The 21,369-nt window shown below is 49.0% G+C and overlaps 8 protein-coding genes across 8 annotated transcripts; 6 read left to right on the top strand and 2 right to left on the bottom strand.

Annotated features, from left to right (window-relative positions):
* Positions 1-260: 260 nt before the first annotated feature.
* On the top strand, positions 261-1,667 carry J7337_009187 (uncharacterized protein; the record flags this gene model as incomplete). The annotated part of the gene is made up of 2 exons (XM_044826788.1): positions 261-1,413; positions 1,462-1,667. The coding sequence occupies 2 exons, from the start codon at positions 261-263 to the stop codon at positions 1,665-1,667; spliced, it is 1,359 nt and encodes a 452-aa protein (XP_044677382.1).
* Positions 1,668-2,691: 1,024 nt separating this feature from the next.
* J7337_009186 (uncharacterized protein) lies at positions 2,692-3,228 on the bottom strand (the record flags this gene model as incomplete). Its single annotated transcript, XM_044826787.1, has 3 exons — positions 2,692-2,724; positions 2,775-3,004; positions 3,048-3,228. 3 exons carry the CDS (start codon positions 3,226-3,228, stop codon positions 2,692-2,694), a joined length of 444 nt encoding a protein of 147 aa, XP_044677381.1.
* A 462-nt stretch (positions 3,229-3,690) lies between these two features.
* Positions 3,691-4,746, top strand: J7337_009185 (uncharacterized protein; the record flags this gene model as incomplete). Its single annotated transcript, XM_044826786.1, has 2 exons — positions 3,691-3,992; positions 4,038-4,746. The coding sequence occupies 2 exons, from the start codon at positions 3,691-3,693 to the stop codon at positions 4,744-4,746; spliced, it is 1,011 nt and encodes a 336-aa protein (XP_044677380.1).
* A 232-nt stretch (positions 4,747-4,978) lies between these two features.
* J7337_009184 (uncharacterized protein) lies at positions 4,979-6,837 on the bottom strand (the record flags this gene model as incomplete). Its single annotated transcript, XM_044826785.1, has 4 exons — positions 4,979-5,517; positions 5,561-6,155; positions 6,201-6,271; positions 6,459-6,837. The coding sequence occupies 4 exons, from the start codon at positions 6,835-6,837 to the stop codon at positions 4,979-4,981; spliced, it is 1,584 nt and encodes a 527-aa protein (XP_044677379.1).
* A 1,451-nt stretch (positions 6,838-8,288) lies between these two features.
* J7337_009183 (uncharacterized protein) lies at positions 8,289-10,126 on the top strand (the record flags this gene model as incomplete). Its single annotated transcript, XM_044826784.1, has 2 exons — positions 8,289-8,410; positions 8,458-10,126. 2 exons carry the CDS (start codon positions 8,289-8,291, stop codon positions 10,124-10,126), a joined length of 1,791 nt encoding a protein of 596 aa, XP_044677378.1.
* Positions 10,127-12,834: 2,708 nt separating this feature from the next.
* J7337_009182 (uncharacterized protein) lies at positions 12,835-14,830 on the top strand (the record flags this gene model as incomplete). The annotated part of the gene is made up of 6 exons (XM_044826783.1): positions 12,835-13,066; positions 13,177-13,403; positions 13,519-13,591; positions 13,643-13,816; positions 13,864-14,543; positions 14,597-14,830. 6 exons carry the CDS (start codon positions 12,835-12,837, stop codon positions 14,828-14,830), a joined length of 1,620 nt encoding a protein of 539 aa, XP_044677377.1.
* A 746-nt stretch (positions 14,831-15,576) lies between these two features.
* J7337_009181 (uncharacterized protein) lies at positions 15,577-17,634 on the top strand (the record flags this gene model as incomplete). The annotated part of the gene is made up of 9 exons (XM_044826782.1): positions 15,577-15,781; positions 15,828-16,050; positions 16,095-16,157; positions 16,207-16,284; positions 16,331-16,757; positions 16,807-17,101; positions 17,150-17,258; positions 17,306-17,444; positions 17,491-17,634. 9 exons carry the CDS (start codon positions 15,577-15,579, stop codon positions 17,632-17,634), a joined length of 1,683 nt encoding a protein of 560 aa, XP_044677376.1.
* Positions 17,635-18,700: 1,066 nt separating this feature from the next.
* J7337_009180 (uncharacterized protein) lies at positions 18,701-20,227 on the top strand (the record flags this gene model as incomplete). Its single annotated transcript, XM_044826781.1, has 2 exons — positions 18,701-19,781; positions 19,830-20,227. The coding sequence occupies 2 exons, from the start codon at positions 18,701-18,703 to the stop codon at positions 20,225-20,227; spliced, it is 1,479 nt and encodes a 492-aa protein (XP_044677375.1).
* Positions 20,228-21,369: the final 1,142 nt, after the last annotated feature.

Here is a 21,369-nt window from a genome sequence, read left to right as displayed (position 1 = left end):
GCAGGCGGTTCAAGTTGTTGATAGTGATTGCAGGGCGGGTATGAACTCTGAATGGTTGGCGATCCGGGTTAGATAACGTTTGGACGAGAGGAAGCTAAATAGTGATGGTTGCTCGACTTGAAATCGACAATTCATCATCATCAACTCATTCAATACAATAACAACTCATCTCATCCTACATCCACTCGAGTCTTGAAATCTCAACTAGACTCTTCATCTCACACCACATCCTCTCACATCCTCACATCTTCACCTTCACAATGATCAAGGACAACGCCCCCACCATGCCCAACTGGAAGCGCCTCAATGTTGGTGTCATCGGCGGTGGCATCGGTGGCATGTCAGTAGCCATCGCTCTCCGCCGCGCAGGCCACGACGTGACCATCTACGAGCGCTCAGATTTTGCCGGTGAAGTCGGCGCCTCAGTATCCTGCGCCGCCAACGGAACCCGCTGGCTGCACGAGTGGGACGTCGACGTCGCAAAGGGTGACCCCGTCGTTCTCAAGAAGCTCATCAACCGCGACTGGAAGACCGGCGAGCCTGTTAGTGTTTACGACCTCGCTGACTACGAGAAGCGATGGGGTTTCGTGTACAACATGTTCCACAGACAGTACATGCACGCTATGCTGAAGGATACTGCCATGGGCGAGGGAGAGGGTACCCCTGCCAAGCTACTGGTTAACCACAAGTGCTCCGCTATCGACTTCCCCACAGGCACTATCACTTTTGAGAATGGTGTCACTGCCAAGCACGATCTTATCATTGGTGCTGATGGTATTGGCTCTGCTGTTCGAAAGATCCTTGGTATCAACCCTGAGAAGAAGCCCTCTGACCAGAGCTGCCTTCACTGCAACGTCACAACCGAAGAGGCCGTCAAGGCTGGTCTCGTCGACTACTCGCAAAACAGTGCTCTTGAGTACTGGGGCGGTCAAGAAGGAAAGTGGGACAAGATCGTCCTCTCTCCGTGCAACGGTGGCAAGCTTCTCTCATACTACTGCTTCTTCCCCCGCGAGCAGGGTGACTACACTACACAGGCCTGGGGATCTGAGGATCTCCCCACCGAGGATCTCCTCAAGCCTTACCCCGAGCTCGACCGCCAAGTCTTTGGACATCTTGCCATCGGAAAGGAGATTCAGCCCTGGCGTCTGTGGGTTCACCAGCCCTACCCCTACATCGCCAAGGAGAACGTCTGCCTTCTCGGAGATGCTGGTCACCCCATGATGCCTCATCAGTCTCAGGGTGCGTGCATGGCTATTGAGGATGCTGCTGCTCTCGGTATCTTGTTCAGCAAGCGATACTTCAACGGTGATATCAAGCAGGCTCTGTCTGTCTACGACAAGGTCCGCCTGCCCCGAGCTACCCGTGTTCAAGCTGCTGCTGCCAAGGCTGCATACAACATTAACGAGCGAATTGGTAAGTCACTCGATACCGCATAAACCTGATTCATGCTAACTGTCTCAGGCTTCTCTGTCAACAAGGACATCTCTACATACAAGGTTGAGAACGAGAAGGAGGTCCTCACCATTGAGGAGATGAACACATATGATATGTACAAGGATATCGAGGAGAAGTTGGCAAAGGCACAAGGCGAGAAGTACGCCGGTGGCTTCCTCAACGGTCTGCCTTTGGGACTTGAGCTGCCTAATGGTGTCATTGTCGGTAATTAAATGGGAAAAAGGGAGTTGGGGTCATCTTATATCTTAGCTTTGTTATAGTCGGTTTTCAAAATGTCAAATTGGTTCATTAGCATGTTGCCTTCTGTTCCTCGCATCCACCTCTTCTGCAGGCAGATCGAGGCTATACCTAGTCCATGCCAATATCATGGACTATAAAGCTGTCAAGAACCCTAGTCGAACCTTGGACCATGTTAATGGATGCCCCGGGCCGCTGAAAGCCTTGCATCCAAGCGTCTCGACTCTTCCTGTATCCGGCAAGATCCAGGGGTTTGTAACGGCTGGGATCTGCAAGTCTATCTCAAGTCTGGCACTGACAGAAGCGGGATAGTCTAGATTCTGACTGGCTCTCTGATGTCAGGTACCCGTTCACTAGTTTGCACATCTGTTCCGCAGGAATATACGCCGTGCCAAGAGGCACCCTGATCCCTCGAGCCATTTTCCAACCATTTCATCTTCATGATACTCTCTCGCATTATTGAACACTACATAAAAACTGAAGTCACTGCCGATCTGGCTATCCTCATAGACAATGATATCGTGGTCGGAACAATTCAACAGGCCAAGCAAGAAGTGAGTCTCCTCCGTCATTGCACGGGAGGCTTAACTTATACTAATTCAAGTCTCGTTTTACTTGAATTGGGATGCTATCAAGAAAATGGCTAGTTTACGTGAGAAGATAGTCATAGCAACTTGTTTGATATGGACAGAGCCTCGCATTACCTGATCTGTCCCCAAGAGAGACTCCAGATTCTGAGAATAGTCACGCAACAGTAAACTCCTTTCGTCGCCAAACTCACCGAGGTTCTCTTGGTGCACCAGGCCCGAGGAGGATTCCTCATCAGATCGATTATATACTTTATTAATTTTAGGTGATTGAGATGCCCTGATCTACTGCTTCCGATAGCAACGCTCAGACTCCGATGCGAGACATTCTGCTTCAGCCGCTCACCAGGCATCACATCACTCAAATATTCGCATCGACTGTACGTCATCATTGCGCAGCATTCTATTAAGTCTACTTCTTATATGCAGCAGCAGCTCCAGTGTCCTATCAACAGTTAGCATCGAGTCTCTCATCCGTAGCATTGAAGTCCTCACCAAATACACCTGGTAAAACTTGAGCCGATACTTCCCGTCAGCAGCCGTCTTCTCCAGCTCGGCCCTGCCAGCCCACTCAATCTCTGCCGAGCCGCCATTCTTCAGCTGCAAAGCCACTGAGCCATGGAGCATGACCTCGTCTGAACCAGCGCCAAACGGATACACCTTGTTGAGAGTGTGCTTCCGCGACGCAACAGCCTCCCACATTCCTTGCCTCAAAGTGGTGATTTCTACACCGTCAATTGATGCCTCTACTTGTAACGAGAGACTTACCAGCATGGCCTGAAGCCTTCTTCGATGCGAGCACAAATGTCGCGTCCTTTGCAAACATGTCTACATACTTGTCGGTCTCTCCAGGAGTGTCGGAAACGGCATAAAAGGCCTGGAGGAACTGGATAACGTGCGGTGGAACGGACTGGTCCGAGGGACTCTGCACAGAATACGACTGTTCCATTTTGACGTTTCGTTGAGTGATCTTGTGATGATTCTGAATTGCGTTTCGTTGTCTTCAAAGCTTGTGCGTAGCAGTTTATCTCAATAATGTGTCGCTCCGTGACCCTGCTTCCGACTTCCGATAGTGGACTTCGGATCTTCCTTAGTGAGCGCTCCCACTGTAATCAGTGAGCGACGATCTTACCCCGCAGACTGATCGGACCGCGGGCAAATGCCGTTCCTGTTAAGGTTTAGCATTGACGGTGCATTATCCGCTCGTCCAAACGGAATCAACGGAATTTACTGTACGTAGGCGGGTGCATTATCCGGAATGTGGTAATGCGGTCTCTTATGCTGGTATTGTATCAGATTTACAGCTATCGAGTTGAATATATATGTCCATGTTCAACTCCTGACAACAAAATATACTCACCATCATTTCACACTCTCATATCATCTTCCCTTCACACAAATCACATTCATCATGCTCGGCAAGGTTGCTCTTGAGGAAGCTTTCGCTCTCCCCCGTCACAAGGAGCGAACACGATGGTGGGCTGGTCTCTTTGCCATCGACCCTGATAAGCACGCTGCCGAGATCAACGATATCACAGACCAGCGCATCAAGTACATGAACGAGCATGGTGTTGGCTACACAATTCTTTCATACACTGCACCTGGTGTGCAAGATGTCTGGGATCCCAAGGAGGCTCAGGCTCTAGCTGTTGAAGTTAACGATTATATCGCCGATGCTATCAAGGCTCACCCCGATCGTCTCGGTGCTTTTGCGTAAGTCGTATGTCACGTGTTCATGAATTCCACTAACAACTTCAGCACTCTCTCTATGCACGACCCCAAGGAAGCTGCTGAGGAGCTCCGAAGAGTTGTCACCAAGTATGGCTTCAAGGGTGCTCTTGTCAACGACACCCAACGAGCTGGTGCTGATGGAGATGACATGGTCTTCTACGACGGCCCTGAGTGGGATGTCTTCTGGTCAACAGTTACAGACTTGGACGTTCCCTTCTACCTCCACCCCCGCAACCCCACAGGCTCCATCCACGAGAAGCTCTGGGCCAAGCGCAGCTGGCTCATTGGTCCTCCCCTGAGCTTTGCCCAGGGTGTCAGCCTCCACGCCCTGGGTATGGTTACCAACGGTGTCTTTGACAGACATCCCAAGCTACAGATTGTCCTCGGCCACCTCGGCGAGCATATTCCTTTCGATATGTGGCGAATCAACCACTGGTTTGAGGATATCAAGAAGCCTCTTGGTCTGTCTTGCAAGTTGACAATCCGAGAATACTTTGCCCGCAACTTGTGGATCACCACCAGTGGACACTTCTCTACATCAACACTGCAGTTCTGCCTGGGAGAGGTTGGAGCTGATCGCATTCTGTTCTCTATCGATTATCCTTTCGAGAACTTTTCAGATGCTTGCACGTGGTATGACGGTCTGGCTATTAATGATGTCGATAAGAGAAAGATTGGAAAGGATAACGCTAAGAAGCTGTTCAAGCTTCCTCAGTTCTACCAAAGCGAGGACTAAAAGGGAAATTGGAATGAATTACAATGAGTATATAAATGAAATAGAATAACACAATTTCGGCGTTCAAAAATGGTATCCCTCCTAGTGATCTTAACTACATTTATCGCAAATATTGAAAAACAGTCTTTCTTCCAAGTATGAAGGACAGTTACATATCAGTAAGGACAAATCTCGATTTACTATCACGCTAAAAGTTTAACTAGAGTGTCTGCCAGAACTGAGACTCAGTCCCTCACGACCTCTCGTCCTTACTCTCCATCATGTCGTTCGGCAGCAGAGCTGTTGTGATAACACAGCCCAGCATGACACCACCAGCAAGATACAGGACGCTGTTTATATCACCCTGTCCGTTCTCACCCGTGCGACCATACAGATGCTGCGCAATCAACGGACTCACAATGCCAAACAGTCGACCCCAGAATCCTGCAATGCCACAGGCTGTACCACGGATTGGTGCAGGGAAGGCCTCGGGAGTCCAACCGTAAAGCACGGCGTTGAACATGGACTGGAAGAAGTATTCCATGGTGAAGAGACCTTCATTCTTGGCACGCGTATCGACTGTTGAGAAGAGGATGATGGAGATGCCCATTAGTGCAGCTGATAGAACCATTGTCCACTTACGGCCAATAGCTGGGATGCGATAAAGTGTTGCACCGAGGAGTACTCCGACGATTCCAGGTGCATAGGTGTAGATGTATGCAGCATAAGTCGATTTGAGACTGACGGATGCAGCACCGTTCTTTAGGGCAAGTATACTGGGCAGGTAGAAGCCTGATATGTTAGAAATGTTTTGTAAAGTTCACGGTGAACTTACCTGCAACGGTAAATCCCCAGTAATCCATGATATACGTCAACCATACAAGAACTGTAAGACGAGTCATCTTGGGACTGGAAAACAGCATCTTGTATCTCGACAGCTCAAGCTTGGCCTTTTGAGACCACGCCATGTTAAGCTGCTTTGTTCCCGCTCCCAGAGCAGGTGTTGCACTATTACCACTTCCAAGAGAGCTATCATCTGCCTGGAGTGACTCGAATAGCTCAAGAGTGAGTCCACACTGCTTCTTGTTCACCTTGGCCATATGCTGAAGCGTCTCAATTGCCTGGCCGTCACGACCGCGATAGATGAGATACTTGGGGGTCTCGCGGAAGTTGAAGATAAGAAAACGGAGTATAAAGACTGCCAGAGTGATACCGCCAATTGTGAAGAGAAGATATCGCCATCCCATGTTGTCGCCTCGGGAACAGCATCTTTCTCCGGCCTCGGCATTGTTGCATGATACCAGAGGATCGGACTCGGAGAAGTTGGGAGAGCATGCGAAGACTGGAATGAAGCCAAAGGCAATAGCACTGCAGAGAACGACTCCAATAGGTTGGAAGACAGACAAACAGGCCAAGAGGAAGCGTTTGTTCTGCCGAAATTAGTAAAGCGCCTTTACGAAGCCTGATCACCATACCTGAGGAATGAACTCGAGAGTAATCGTGGTGTCGATGGGAATATTTCCTCCTACACCAAAGCCGACAAACGCTGTCAACACGAGAAACGTCGTGTAATTGTTAGATGCTCCAAGACAGAGTCCAAATATCGACGAAATGAGACACGTCAAGTTGAACGCCCAGCGACGACCTAACAATTGTCAGACAACATCTCAGCAAAAGGAAAGGAATCTCCAGGTAGAGGACCTGTTGCATCAAGCGATCCAAGAGCATCATACCAATAATATCCGCCAAAAACCCCCAAACAAACGCCCCCGCCGTAAGCCCAGCATTGAAGCTTGTCGAGATATTCCCCGACTCATCACGTCCAAAGCCCAGCTCCTGCTGCAGCGGCCCAAGCACCAGACCAAAAGCCTGCGCCCAGAGGAGATCGAGCAGATAGCCGAAGCCACAGAGTCCCCAGATGTACCACTGGTATTTGCCCATTCCTTGGGCGTCGATCTCGCGGTTGATGAGGACGCATTTCTTCTCGTAGAGGGTTAGACCGTCGAGGTCGTGGAGGAGGGGGTTGCGCGAGTTGTAGACCTGTGCGTTTTCGACCTGTGATGAGGGGAGGGTGTCGCCGTCGACTTTGGACATTTCTTCTGAGGAGGGCATATTGCGTAACGCCGCGTTTCAGTTACCAACAGTGTGATGGAATGCGAAGGGGAACAGTACGAGAATATTTCCATCGCTATCTCTGTTTAAGGGATCTGCAATCTCATGTCACACCAGTACAACTTTAATCAAGCCATCATTGGCCTACACTATCAAGATCGTTGATGTCATTTTGTACTGGTGAGGTGATGTCCTGAAGGTTTTGATTGGCCCGGAGCTTCTCCTCAGCCATGCAGTCATCATAAACCCGGCAGTATCCTTTGTTTGTCTCGCGTTGGGCCAGAGGGATCAATTTAGGCTATCACGCGGCGAGAGGTACGAAAGCTAATCTGGTAATCGGTGAGTTGTTTCCGGTTTAGATCCGTTTCCAAGACGTAAATGTGGCGACCCACGAGTTTGTCGGTCAGGAACTCACGGAGAAGTGATGCTGTTATCTACCTTCTACCCAACTTGGTATCGGCAGACCGGGCAGAGACATATGACAATATTCAAGCTCCATCAGTGCGATTGCAATGTATTGCATATTAGAATTATGCACAATGCTGTTGCACTTTTATCTTTAAAGGAATGAGAAGGTTTATGACTAACAGGCTTGATGGATAATCTGTATTTCATTATTTCAGTAGTCTAAGATTATTGCTAGTTGAGCAATTAATGGAGCAGGCCAGATCAGTGCCTACTCGATGCTAGCTTTTGTGTCTGTATTTTATATCTCTTATTAAAAACGTGGCAACAAACATTACTCAAGACGATATCAAACAAGGTTTTAAATAGAGTGCGTACCTGCCATTGCAGCTTGCTCTGCCAGCTCGTTTAATTCTCTACCTGTATAGGAATTTTACTTCAGACTTCAGGACATGGAAAACTCTGGAAAACTCTAACCGCATATTGAAAATAGTTCAGGGTATGGAGGCATTTGGCTCGCGCCGAGATGGAACGTCGGATGGCATGCAAGTAGGTTCCCTGAGTGACCATATGCATTCGGAGCTTGCAATGGCGTACGAGACACATGCGTGAGTATTGAACTGACAGGCCTCGGGCTACGTGTCTTTTTCAGTGCATTTTAAATCCATGAAGCAGTAGATATTCTCACGATGATGATCATGCAACAAGCATCGCGCTCTGATCAACGCGTCGCGCACGCGACACGACTCTGGATGGACATCGGATTTTATTAGTCACCGTGATCGATCTTCCCCACCAGATCGAGGAATCCGTGTCTCCAGAGATTAGCGTGGAGACAAGATCTATACTAACCCTACTCTAAGCTCAAATCGGTGGAACCTCTCACGCGAGGCTGTCAATGGCCCACCTGAGTCATTGACGTCAGCAGCAAAGTCAAGCCCGTCATGACTTTAATTGTATCATGCATATATCAATTTGTCCTTGCAAGATACTCTTTGTCCGTTCAAGACTTGAGATAATTTTGTTGATGATTGATCTTGGTATCTATGTCTCAGGAACGATTCAATACTGATCTCGAGCACGACGGCGCAGGACTAATGGCTCAGAACGGAGATAAGGGTCGAGATGGGCGGAAGAAGGTGCTTGTTGTAGGTGCTGGTGCAGCTGGGTAAGTTGATTCCAACTCAGAATTATGGATGATACTGACAAAAACAGCATGTCTACAGCTTACCATTTATCAGAGCATCCAGACAAATTCGACGTGACTCTGATTGATGCCGTTGACTACTGCGGCGGCCAAGCATTCTCCATTCCCATCGATAAAGAACGCCATGGAGCTTCCTGGTGCAACCAGGGCGTCCAAGGAGGATCTTACATCTTTCATCATACCGTCACCATGTTCTCCAGACAGGGCTATCACGCAGACCCTTGCAACCTACATGTTTCCTTTGGCAAAGACGAGACGTTCTGGAATAACGTATTTCCAACTCAGCTTCTGGTCCGCCATGAGAAGGAAGTTCGTCGCCTGACAACTGTTCTCAAGTTCATGCGCTGGTTTGAGATTTTCTTCGCCTTGCTCCCGTTGAAACTTGTCTTTAAGTTGTTTTTGTTCTCCGAGGAATTCACCAACACTATTGCCCTGCCTATGACGGCGTTGTTCCTCGGAACCGGCAATGCTACGCCTGAAGTTCCTGCGATAATGTTTGAGAGATTGTGTACTTCACCGACCTATGGAATGTGGTATCCGTCCGACAGAAACACCGTCATCAGCAACAAACCGCCCATGATTGTTTTTCCGAAATTCTCAGAGTTCTACGAGACGTGGAGGAAGGATCTTGTCTCTCGTGGAGTCACCGTCCGACTCTCAACAGAGTTGACCGAGATTGTTCAGCGAAACAAGAATGGCGTTGTTGTGAAGCTCAAGCCGAGAACTCCGATGCCCGACCATCATAACCCCAACGGTGGAGATCCCGATGCTCCTGTAGGCGAGGAAAAGTACGACGAAATTGTGCTCTGCTGTCTCGCCGACACGGCCAAGAAAGTCCTCGGCAAGACAGCCACCTGGAAAGAAAAGAAGGTCTTGGGTTCAGCGAAGTTCAGCGACGATATTACAATCACTCACAACGATTCCGATTACATGAAGAAGCATTACGAGAACTTTTATCGTGATGATTTGGCCGTTTCGAACATCAATGGAACTGACCAATCGGATCGTCTGGCGTTCGCAAAGACAGAATATCGACCCATGTACTACATCAAGATGTACCCAGAGGACAAGTCCAAGCTGGAAATGTGCTTTGACTGCACAAATTACCAGAGTCAGTTCCCTGAAAAGGTTCCGTTCGAGCAGCATGTCTTTCAGACGATTTATCTCAACAAGGATCGGGACAGTAAGCTCTGGACTGATAACGAGATTGCCGAGGATAAGATCATTCGAAAGGACTGGTGGCATCAGCTCTGCCATGGCTACACTCACTACTTATTTGTCATTCCGTGGATGATGTTCCTCAACGCCAAGAACCATACACGCTTTGCAGCATCGTGGACTCTCGTCAACGCTCACGAAGTCGCCGTCATGTCCGGAATTGCGGCTGCAGTGGATCTCGGCGCGAACTACCCTGAAGACTTGGAGAACGACAAGTTTGCATTCTTGTGTTTCCGACTCTACTACCTTCTTACATATGGAAAATGGTACAGGAGACATTTTACGTCCAAGAACTATTTAAAGTCTCAGACTACGGAGAGTCAGGCTGCTGCTGATGGAAAAAGTTGGGCTACTGGACTGTATGGCAGTGTTTACAAGGGACCTGGTGTTTCTGAGATTGAGAGGAGTGCGTGGAGGGAGGATATCAAAAAGGGATCCAGTACTGGTAATTTGTCTTGAGGGTAGTACAACGTAGGCCTGAGATTGAATGAGATGAGCCATTTCATTATCTGCGTCGATTAATGGTAGTGACTACTCGCTAGTTGCAAACTATCACATGTAGTATCAAGCTAGCACGTGTTCCCTCGTGTTGGGGGTTCGGATTTGCTGTACTATGCTGTGCCCTATGTTTGCTTGGCAGGGGTACTGTTGGTGTTCTATTGCGTGACTCCGACCCCGGACAATGTTGTTAACCACCTTCTGTTTTGTAAACTCTCATATAAAATAGCGCTAAGCTGTTCAGGACAGAGAGAGAAACTACAGAGTAGACAGAGTAGACAGTTCCAGTTAACTACTCTACCGTTTGTTTACTCTCTCAGCTCTCATCCATTTGACAACGGACGAACTCCCGTCAAATGTCCCTCACATGCCGATCTTGACAGCAAATCGAGTATGCATGTGTAAACCTTAATCGTAGAAGGATCAAGGGATTCTAGAAGACTGCTGCATTCACAGTAGTACTGTAGGGTATGATCACCCTCTGCGCCATATTCCGTAAAGTCCATGGCAATAAGCACTGCAGGCGGGCACCAGAATCGGAGGAACTTTTGCTACCCATGTCGATTTACAAGAGGGAGGGTCAGATCCGAGGTAAGACTGACTAGGAACTAGCCCGAGGAAGCCGTCGCCTGTCATATTCCTATGTCCGCTGTTGCGTCTCTGGTTGGCCGGAGCAAGTCTGGGTATAAACTTAAGAATGATCATGGTGGAACCAATCATTTTGGGGTTCTCAGAAGAGCTAGAAGCTCGCAATCCCCAATACGCCACCCTCGGTTGGGGGGAAGAGCTACAAGGGTTACCTACTCCAAGTTCAAGACCTTGAGGGATTGACTTGCCACAAACAGCAGCTGGTTGATGTGAGATCCGTGGGATTCTGGCGCCACTGGCTTGCATGAGTAGTGACCTAGGGCAATTGAAGGTATACTCTATTTCGACATCTCGGCGGTTGACTGTCCAGCATCTTACGACAAAGCTTGGGGGATTATGTTTCGATGACTGTAATCAACTCTGCTATCATCAAAACGGGGCAAAAAAGATATAAATCACTATCATCACACGATGGATCACTCATATCTAGGTTCGCAATCGTTGATGGATACCGCCAATCTAGGTGGATTCATCACGGGAAGGCCGCGCCTCTCATCGTGCTCGTTATGGTCGTCAACGATAAATTGGGTGGTCAAGGCTGTGAAACTAAGCAACATGGGGTTAGCCACCAGAGCTGGAAATGGTCACATGGGGTCATTTGGTGCCGCTTATACTCGGGAGAGCCTGAGAGGGGGACTCGTGCTCTTCGATAGGCTTCAATACTTTATTTCAGCCCCTGGCGAACCAAACCCCAAGTGAACAAAACCCCAAATTTTCTGCGTGCTGCTTTGCTGTCTGTCGTGTAGGATAAGTCAGCGGATTCATTGGCAACCGGAAGCCCGGCACCAGCTTATCTGCGGGTATGCAGATACCTTCCTAAAGCGGTAGGTCGGGCTCCCGCTGATGGTTGTGCGGGGCCCGAGACTCGGAGCTACCAGCGATAGTGATAACGTAGACGGATCGTGATTTGCTGTACAAGGTCGCAGTGGTGATCCTGAGGAACTGTTCTAGAACAACCGCCCGCACGAGAGGAGGGAAATGGCACCATAGCTCGCTAGCTATGACCGTTTTTGCGACGTAACAGGAGTTTCGGCAGTAAGATATGGTACACAGTCAGAACCTTGGTCTAGGCTCCAAAAGGCTAATGCTCCTTGAACCAAGGGGCCCATCGCACGACCAGCCTGTTAGCCTGTCAAGGTCATGTTTGGAGAGACTCTGGGGTAAAGAGGAGCTGAAGCTCTGCATCGTTTAGGTTCGTTGGAGAAAGACTGTTTCCCCCTGCTGTTCGGGGACGCCAGCCCAATAGAAAGTCCACCCAGTAAGCTCTCCCTATCTGTAGAGCTCCAGCGCTATCTGGAACGGGCGTGGCGCTGGACCCAACAAAAGGCCGTGGCAAGCCCTGGGACCACATCCTTGATAAGAAAGTCGGGTTGGTCGTGTTTTTGTCTTCCGTGTTGGTATGGTGGTCAGATTGTAAATGTCTGGTCGCTGACAGGGCGATTTTACCAGTAGATTGGTCCGCGCCGCATGAAGCATGACGATATCTAAAACGAAATGCAACGTGATCTGAATGTGTTGCAACTCCAAATTTATATAGACATTGCCAAGAGTGACAAGAGATTGCCAAGTCGGCAGCCAAGATGCGCCCAGAGATGTCAAGGAAACACGGGCGACAATTGACTTTTGGGGTGTGTGGCAGGCCCAGGGTACACTACAGGACAGTACAGTACAGTAGGCACAGCAAAGCACGGTCGTCGCATTGGAATGTCTCGTTTTAATTGCAGAGACAAGGGTTCTAGACCGACCCCCAGTCTACCCAGGGCCCCTCTCCCCCTTCTCGGGGGAGGAGATGATATCGAGAAAGAACCCCGCCGAGCCAATTCTCTCTAGCGTCGCAGCTGAAGCTTATCTTAAGCTTGTTCAAAGCTGCCTAGCGTCACTGCCTGTCTTGGCTCATAAAGACACCTGGAAGCCCAGGTTTTGCTGCATTCTCTCGGTTTGTTTTGAGACAGACAGACATTTCTATCACTTTCTCTTTCCTCACTGTTTTTTACTGTGCCACAGTAGAAACACTGCCCAGCATGTCGTCGTCACCGCACAAGGATGAGGTGAACTATGAGACCAAGGACGAGACTACCGTCACCGTGCCTCACGATGAGGAGCAGGGCACGACTTCGGGCGAGGGCCAGCTCAAGCGTGATCTCCGCGGTCGACACATGCAGATGATTGCCATTGGAGGTGCCATCGGTGCTGGTCTTTTCGTCGGTTCTGGTAGTGCCCTTCACAAGGGAGGTCCCGCGTCGCTGGTAATTGGTGAGTCCCCTACTACACCCGTCATTTGAGGATCAATGCTAATTAACTATCGCAGGCTGTAAGTTTCTCTGTCGCCCGCTCGATGTCGCGCAATAACCAACACATTCTAGATCTCATCATCGGTGTCATGTTGCTCTGCACCAACCTCGCCCTCGCAGAGATGGCTGTTCTTTACCCCGTCAACGGTGCCTTTTACACCTACATTGTCCGCTTCGTCGATCCCTCTTGGGGTTTTGCCTGTGGTTGGGAATACGCTCTGTCCTGGCTTACAGTTCTCCCATTCGAGTTGATCGCTGCGTCCAAGACCATTGAGTTCTGGCGCACTGACATCCACATGGTTCGTAGATTTCTTTTCTAATGATCTGCCTTGGCGTGCTTGGCGATGCCCGGTCGTCTTGGCATATGCACCTTGACGTTTTGACAGGTTCAATTAGCTAACTCTTTGTCGCTAGGCTGTTTGGGTCACTGTCTTCCTTGTCGCTCTCACCATCGTTCAGATCTTTGGTGTCCGTGGTTACGGAGAGGGTAAGCATTTATCGACCTCGTCTGGTCAGCATCACCACTAACGCATCGCAGTCGAATTCGTCCTGTCCGCCATCAAGATCTGCGCTTGTTTGGGATTCATCATCCTCGGCATCATCATCAACTGTGGTGGTGTCGGTGATCAGGGCTACCTCGGCACCAAGTACTGGGACAACCCTGGTGCTTTCACCAACTTCAAGGGCTTCTGCGCTGTCTTTACCATTGCTGGTACGTCTTTCACACTGCTTCACTTTTACAACGACTAACAACTATAGCCTTCGCCTTTGGTGGTACTGAAATGGTTGGTCTCGCCGCCGCCGAGACTGCTAACCCCCGCAAGTCTGTCCCTACTGCCTCTAAGCAGGTCTTTTGGCGTATTGCTCTCTTCTACGTCATCAACCTCTTCATTGTCGGAATCATTCTCCGATCTGATGATCCTCGTCTCCTCGGTGCCTCTGGCGCTAACACCAAGGCCTCGCCTTTCGTCCTCGCCATTCAAGATGCAGGCATCAAGGTTCTGCCCTCCATCTTCAACGCCGTCATCACCATCTCCGTCTTGTCCGTTGCCAACTCGTGTACCTTTGGTTCAACCCGTACCATGCAGGCTATGGCCACCCGTGGACACGCTCCCAAGTTCCTCAACTACATTGACAGTAAGGGACGTCCCCTCTGGTGTGTGATTATTCAGCTTGCTTTCGGTCTTCTTGCCTATGTTGGAGAGGCCAAGAATGGAGGCACCGTCTTTGACTGGCTTCTGGCTTTGTCCGGTCTTGCTTTCCTCTTCGTTTGGGGTACTATCTGCCTCGCTCACGCCCGTATGCGATCTGGCTTCAAGGCCCAGGGCATTAACCTGGACCTTGTCCCATACAAGACTCCCTTCGGTGTCTGGGGCAGCTACCTCGGCGTCTTCCTCAACGTGATTGCTCTCGTTGCCACTTTCTACTCTTGTCTCTATGTAAGTTCAACCAACCAAGACAAAATTAGTTCACTGTACTAACATGACACCAGGCTCCCGATGGCTCTCCTCCCGATGCTGAGTCCTTCTTCATGGGCTTCCTCGCCGCTCCCATCATTCTCGCCCTGTACCTCGGTTACAAGGTCTACTCTCGCGACTGGAAGTTGTATGTCAAGGCCATTGATATGGATCTTCAGACTGGCATCGTCCTCCTTGATGAGCCTGAGCCCGAGACCCCCTGGTCATGGAAGAATGCGCCAAGACGTCTGCTCTCGGCTGTTATCTAGATATCTTGGCAGAAAACGTCCTTTAAATAGCTTGCTTCGGGGCACAGTAGTTTAAATCTCATTCAATATACCTCCGTCTTACTGCCCTCAATGTCATGTTACCCCAAATCTATTCGACCGGCAACAACAGGAAGCGGCCGAATGGCCGGGATCGGCTATTCTGTGAATTCTAATTCCCAATCTTCCCCAGCTTTCCCCGCAGATCGACTCGTATCATTTCTCTTTTTGGACTCTTGCCTTACGAACCTGCACTGCTACAGGCGCGCATATTTCGCCGTCTTACGTTCCATTAACCCATTTCCCGCCTTTAGCCTGAGTCGACAAGGTTGCCAAGCGCCTTTAGGCTAAAATTAAAACTGTCCCCATGGGGAAAAGCGAGGTTGGCAATGTTTCATTCAAAGTGACAATAATGCACAAGGAAGCAAAAGCAATCACAAACGCAGCTCAGATATTGGATAATTTTGTCGCTTCTATTCGGCCCGTTACATCGTGTATGCCTCTTGAATTAGCCGAAATTGATTCGTTGCTTGTCATGTACTGGTAATACAGACACATGGATGATACAAGGATTTATCCTGCAGCCTCAAACTGCCGGGTGAGATTTCATATATAGATACAAATGCAACAGCACGTCGCTGCAGTGATTTTCCTCTGGTACTCCAAGCAGTTGCATCGAGTCCACTGCGACTCTACACTATCCAACCTTGACTACGGATACAGCCAAGATCGAACGAAACAGAGCCAACATGGGTGTTGCACCTACTACAGTCGGCACTTACGATGCCGCCCTCCAGAGGCGCCAGGCGCTTATGGGTGCCAGTGGAGCGCGAGCCCTCGTCAAGAACTGGAAGGTCGCCCGAATTGCCGCGTTTGCGTGTATCGGAGGTATTCTCTACGGTTATAATCAGGGAATGTTTTCGGGTATTCTGACAATGCCTTCTTTTGAGAGCCGTAAGACTCCTCTTGTTGTTTTGTGGAGATTTGCTGACATCTGCAGACATGGGAGATTACATCAAGAACCAGACCAAGAAGGGTTGGCTTACATCTATTCTCGAACTTGGTGCTTGGCTCGGAACTGTCATGTCAGGTGCCATCGCTGAATTGTGCTCTCGAAAATACGGTATCTTGATTGCGACTTGTGTCTTTATCATTGGTGTCGTCATTCAGTCCACTGCCATTCAAGCTGGACACAATGTCATTCTCGCCGGCCGATTCATCACGTACGTATTTCCAGTTGCGATCTGATCTCATCTAACATCTGTAGTGGTATGGGAGTCGGTAGCTTGTCAACCATTGTTCCGCTTTACAATTCCGAATGCGCTCCACCGTATGTGACGACCGATGCTACTGATACACGGAGGCTTACAGTGCTACAGTGAAGTTCGAGGTGCTCTTGTCGCCCTCCAACAGCTTGCCATTACTTTCGGTATCATGATTAGTTTCTGGATCGACTAGTAAGACTCACGGTCATTAGACCATTTCTATACTGACAATCGACAGCGGCTGCCATTTCATCGGCGGAACTGGCGAGGGGCAAAAAGACGCCGCCTGGCAAATCCCCATCTGCCTCCAACTCGCTCCGGCTCTTATCCTGCTCATCGGCATGGCATGGATGCCATTCTCGCCTCGATGGCTTATCCACCACGGAAGAGAAGAGGAAGCTAGAGAGGTCCTGGCCAACCTTCGAGATCTCCCTACCGACCACGAACTGATCGAGCTGGAATTCCTCGAGATCAAGGCTCAATCACTTTTCGAGAAGCGAAGCTTGGCTGAGAGATTCCCCCATCTCCAAGCAGAGTCAGCGATGAACACTGTCAAACTCCAATTTGTTGCTATCGGCGCTCTCTTCAAGTCCAAGGCCATGTTCAAGCGTGTCATTGTCGCCACTGTGACCATGTTCTTCCAGCAGTGGACCGGTATCAACGCTGTGAGTCGTTCTCGCACCAACGTGAACGAAGTCAACTAACACAATCAAGGTCCTGTACTACGCACCTCAGATCTTTGGACAGCTCGGTCTCAGCAGCAACACCACCAGTCTCTTGGCCACTGGTGTCGTCGGTATCGTCATGTTTATCGCTACCGTCCCTGCAGTCTTGTGGATCGATCGACTCGGTCGTAAGCCTGTCTTGACTGTCGGCGCTATTGGCATGGGTGCTTGCCATCTCATCATCGCCGTTATTCTTGCCAAGAACATCGACCAGTTTGAGACTCACAAGGCCGCTGGTTGGGCTGCTATCTGCATGGTTTGGCTGTTTGTTGTCCACTTTGGATGTTAGTCTACGCCCAGCTCTCTTTGTTGACTGATGCTAATGATGCTAGACTCCTGGGGACCCTGTGCCTGGATCATCGTCGCCGAGGTCTGGCCTCTCAGCACACGACCCTATGGTACTTCGCTTGGTGCCTCAAGTAATTGGATGAACAACTTTATGTATGTGACGTGACGCAGTATCCACTGTGCTAGCTAACTTTGATCAGTGTCGGACAAGTTACACCAGACATGCTGGAAGACATTACATATGGAACCTATATCCTGTTTGGATTGCTCACATGGATTGGTGCAGCCTTCATCTGGTTTATCGTTCCCGAGACCAAACGACTGTCACTCGAAGAGATGGTACGTATCCCTCCAGCTTTAATAGCTCGCCTGCTGACTGCTCTAGGACATCATCTTTGGATCTGAGGGAACTGCCCTTGCTGACAACGAACGCATGGCTGAGATCAACCGTGAGATCGGTCTTGAGAGCATTATATACCGCGATCAGTCTACTCATCACACAGAGGTCCCAGAGAAGGAGATGCTGTAATTGTTCTGCGGATGCTGGCTGTCTATTTGACTCCTTAATGATATTGGTGAGGAGCTATTTGCACAGATTGAACATTCAGAATAGCTATTGTCCATTGACTCTTTCACTCATATGTTAAACCTTTTCTGGCAGCTGTTGTTCATATACCTGCTTGACCTGTGTGATCAGCAAGGATAGGCCTGGCTTAGCTTATAGATCGACGGTCCAAATAATATTGCTCGCGGACTAGAAAGCAGCGACTATCTTCAGTAAGCCAGATCTTTACATTTGAGAGTGTTCTGCATGGAGTGCGCAGCTGTGTCGGCCATTTTATCGGCTCTGAACCAGGCACTCAATAGGTCAGACAATAACTGAGGTCGTCTGACTCCTCACGGCTCTTTTCACCATATCGGAAACTCGGAAACACCTCCTAACACGAAGGTTCTCTCAACATCAATAAGACTCCCTTTGAGGATAATCCTCTCTGTTTTATTCGCCATCGATGCATAATTGCCATGTGGAATCCCACGTGTCTAAACAGCACAGGCAGACGCGGCGCTCTGGATAACGAACTTCAGCCTTTTCCTGGCGACTCTGAAGGTAGGCTGTCTGCGAATTGCTAATGGGAGACATGGATGGTGGTTTCAGACCTATAATGCCAGCTAGAGAACAGGAGTTTACTCACAATAAAAACACACTAAACAAGCACTAATCTGGGCCTACAATGATTCGAGATGACTCACTTCAAGAGATTTCCTCTTCCGTCAAAGAACTGGGCCTGTACTCTACGCTAACTCCGCGCTGTGGCATGCCTCGCCACCTTTGCATGGAAGCGAGACAGTGCTGGACCAATCAGAATGCCAGCATATCCAAGACGGCATCATCATTGTATCCGAGCGCGAAAACTCGTTTCTGGCGAGGACTCATACAAAAATCTCAACTCTTGGGGTTCCACTTTGAGTACCTCTGAAATAATAATGATACAGGCGCAATCAAAATCTCAATGACTTAAATGTTAAATGACAAGCCTTTTGATTCTTATTGTATTTCTCATATATTTTCTTCTCAACATTTATAACAGTAATCAATGGCTTTCCTCGCTTCTCCCTTCGGCCTTGGTGTCTCAATAATAGCCATCCTGATCGGGGCTATCATCTTCGCCAAAAAGAAACCGAAATTCCCAATCATCAACAAATACCCCAAGGACTTCTTCCACCGTCAGGCGCATCACGAGTACAAGACAAATACAAGAAAGCTACTCAAAGAGGGTGCTGCCAAGTATGGCGATGAACCCTTTACCATCTTGGTCCCAAATGGTATCAAGACAATTCTGCCCCCTTCTTGTGTCGGCTGGGCCAAGAACAACAAGGACCTGGACCATCAGCAACTCGTGAGAGACGAATACTTTGCCAGCTATCCTGGTTTCGACGTCCAGCATGTCTTGCATCACCCGAATAGGATGGTCATCAACATGGTCCAGGGAAAGCTATCCAAAACTGAAAAGACTCTGCCTATCATGGATGAACATATCAATGCAGGCTTATCAGACATTTGGGGAGAATGCAAGTCTTGGAAGACGCTCAACTGGGAAGATGGAACTACCGGAGTTATTTCTCGCGCAGCAGCTTCCATCTTTGTTGGACCAGAGCTCGCTGCTGACCCGGAGTGGCAAAAGGTCTCGAGGGCTTATGTTCTGGACTACTTTGGAGCTGTTGGAGAAATGCATCTGTGGCCCTCGTGGTTGAGGCGGTTAGTTGTCTGGTATCTCCCAGGGCCCGCAGCCTGCCGTGCCGGTCTGAAGCGAGCGCGTGAGATGGTGAACAAGGTGGTTCAGAAGCGACGACAGGAGGAAGAGGAAGCCAATAAACAAGGAAAGGAGCCCCCTGCATACTATGACGCCCTTGCTTGGACTCTTGAGTCGCCACTCGGAAATGAGTTTGAGCCGGCGGATGTTCAGCTTGCCCTGGCTATGGCCGCTCTGTTTACCACGTCAGAGCTGTTCCGACAGATTCTCATTGAGGTTGCTCGCCGCCCTGAGGTTGTTGAACATTTGAGACGAGAGATTGAAGATGCTGCACCTGATCACGACTTTACGTCTACCTCACTCGTCAAGATGCAGTTGCTCGATAGCGTTATGAAAGAGACCCAAAGGCACATCCCCTCACAAGGTAAGTACTTTCTCCAGGAGGGTTTTCACACTTACTAACTCATTCAAGTCATATTGGAGAGATTGGTCATCCGTGACACCCGGCTTCCCGATGGCACTCTTCTCGAAAAAGGAACCCACATCGCCATCGATTCTCGAGAGATGTACGACCCCACCAAGTTTGAGAATCCCGAAGAGTTCGACGCGTGGCGCTTTTATAAACGCCGACAAGCTGGCGACAACACAAGCTTGTTCGTGCAGTCAAGCCCGGAGCATGCTCAGTTCGGCATGGGAAAACACCTGTGCCCTGGAAGGTTCTTTGCTGGCAGCGAGTTGAAGCTTTGCCTGGCTCATATCATACTCAAGTATGACATTAGATTGAAGGACGGGTGCTTGGGAAAGCCTATGTCGTTTGGCTTTTTGAGTGCCACTGATCCATATACTCAGCTGGAAGTTAGAAGAAGATAGTACCGAACTTTGTATGTGTATACTTGATAGACTAGAAATTTATTTTAAGAATTAGGGCGTATTCTCACGGCTTACGAAACCTGCTTTCATGCAAGGCCGAAGGGGAATAATGTAGCACTTTTATTACATCGTGCCTAGGATCTTGTCCTTCTTCATGGCAGAGAGAACAAATACATAGCTACGTCAAGAGGTCGATCACTTCTTATTCTTCTTCTTTCTCTTCTCCTTGCACCCGGCGCACAGTTTCTCAACCTCAGTGTCAATTACCTCGGTTGGTGTTCTGCAAGCCCCAACTATGCCCCTTGACGCATTGCATGGGTACGTGACATTCCTTGTCATTTTACCATTGCGGCAATCTGGGCATATCTCAAACTCTCTGCATTGCCGACACATCGTGGTTGCCTGTATGAATAGGGTTAAACTGTAGATGGTAAACGAATTTTGCTCAGACTTTTAGAATGGAAGATTTAATCGAGCTGATGTTTCTAAAACACGGGGCGACAACGAGGCAATTTATAGTTGAAAGGAATATGGGTGGCTCTGTAGTATGCAAGGTGTTGTTCACGGTTACATACGACAGCTACCATGTTCACAGGCCAAAGTAGCTTGTGATTACACAATTGCCTGAGTCTTAGATAGACTAACATTGCCTCTTGGTATCTCTAACCATGACTCACTGCAAGAGCTCATCAATAGTTCACAGTCTACGTGGTAAAACATGCACAGGGAATGATGGACTGAAAAAGTCTGCTAATCAGCCTCATATTACTTGATGTCACGTATTGGACTTCTACTACTGTTTGCTTATGTCAAATGGCGAAGTACAATGATGCAGTTTGGCTGCACAATAATAAAAGCTACTGATTGCGTTCGCTTAGTCTATCTAGGCTACTTAATATCGGAGGACATTGCCCAGCTTTCCAATGTCCAAAAGCTGGAGTTAATTTCACTCCCATATCAGCACATTTCACTCATTTCTTCTTACTTTTACTTCTACACTTAGAACACAACGTTCTAGTTGCCTCAACCCTCCTTCCGCGTCTTCCACATCGTCCAAAGAAGCCTCGAGACTGGGGACAACAGTGGTCAGAGAATCGCTGGGTAAGAAGGATTTCACAGACCAGGCAGACGGTTTGGTATGT

The sequence above is a fragment of the Fusarium musae genome, chromosome 7 (assembly GCF_019915245.1).
Source record: "Fusarium musae strain F31 chromosome 7, whole genome shotgun sequence".
Classification (NCBI taxonomy): Eukaryota; Fungi; Ascomycota; class Sordariomycetes; order Hypocreales; family Nectriaceae; genus Fusarium; species Fusarium musae.
This window is presented reverse-complemented; position numbering and strand designations above follow the sequence as displayed.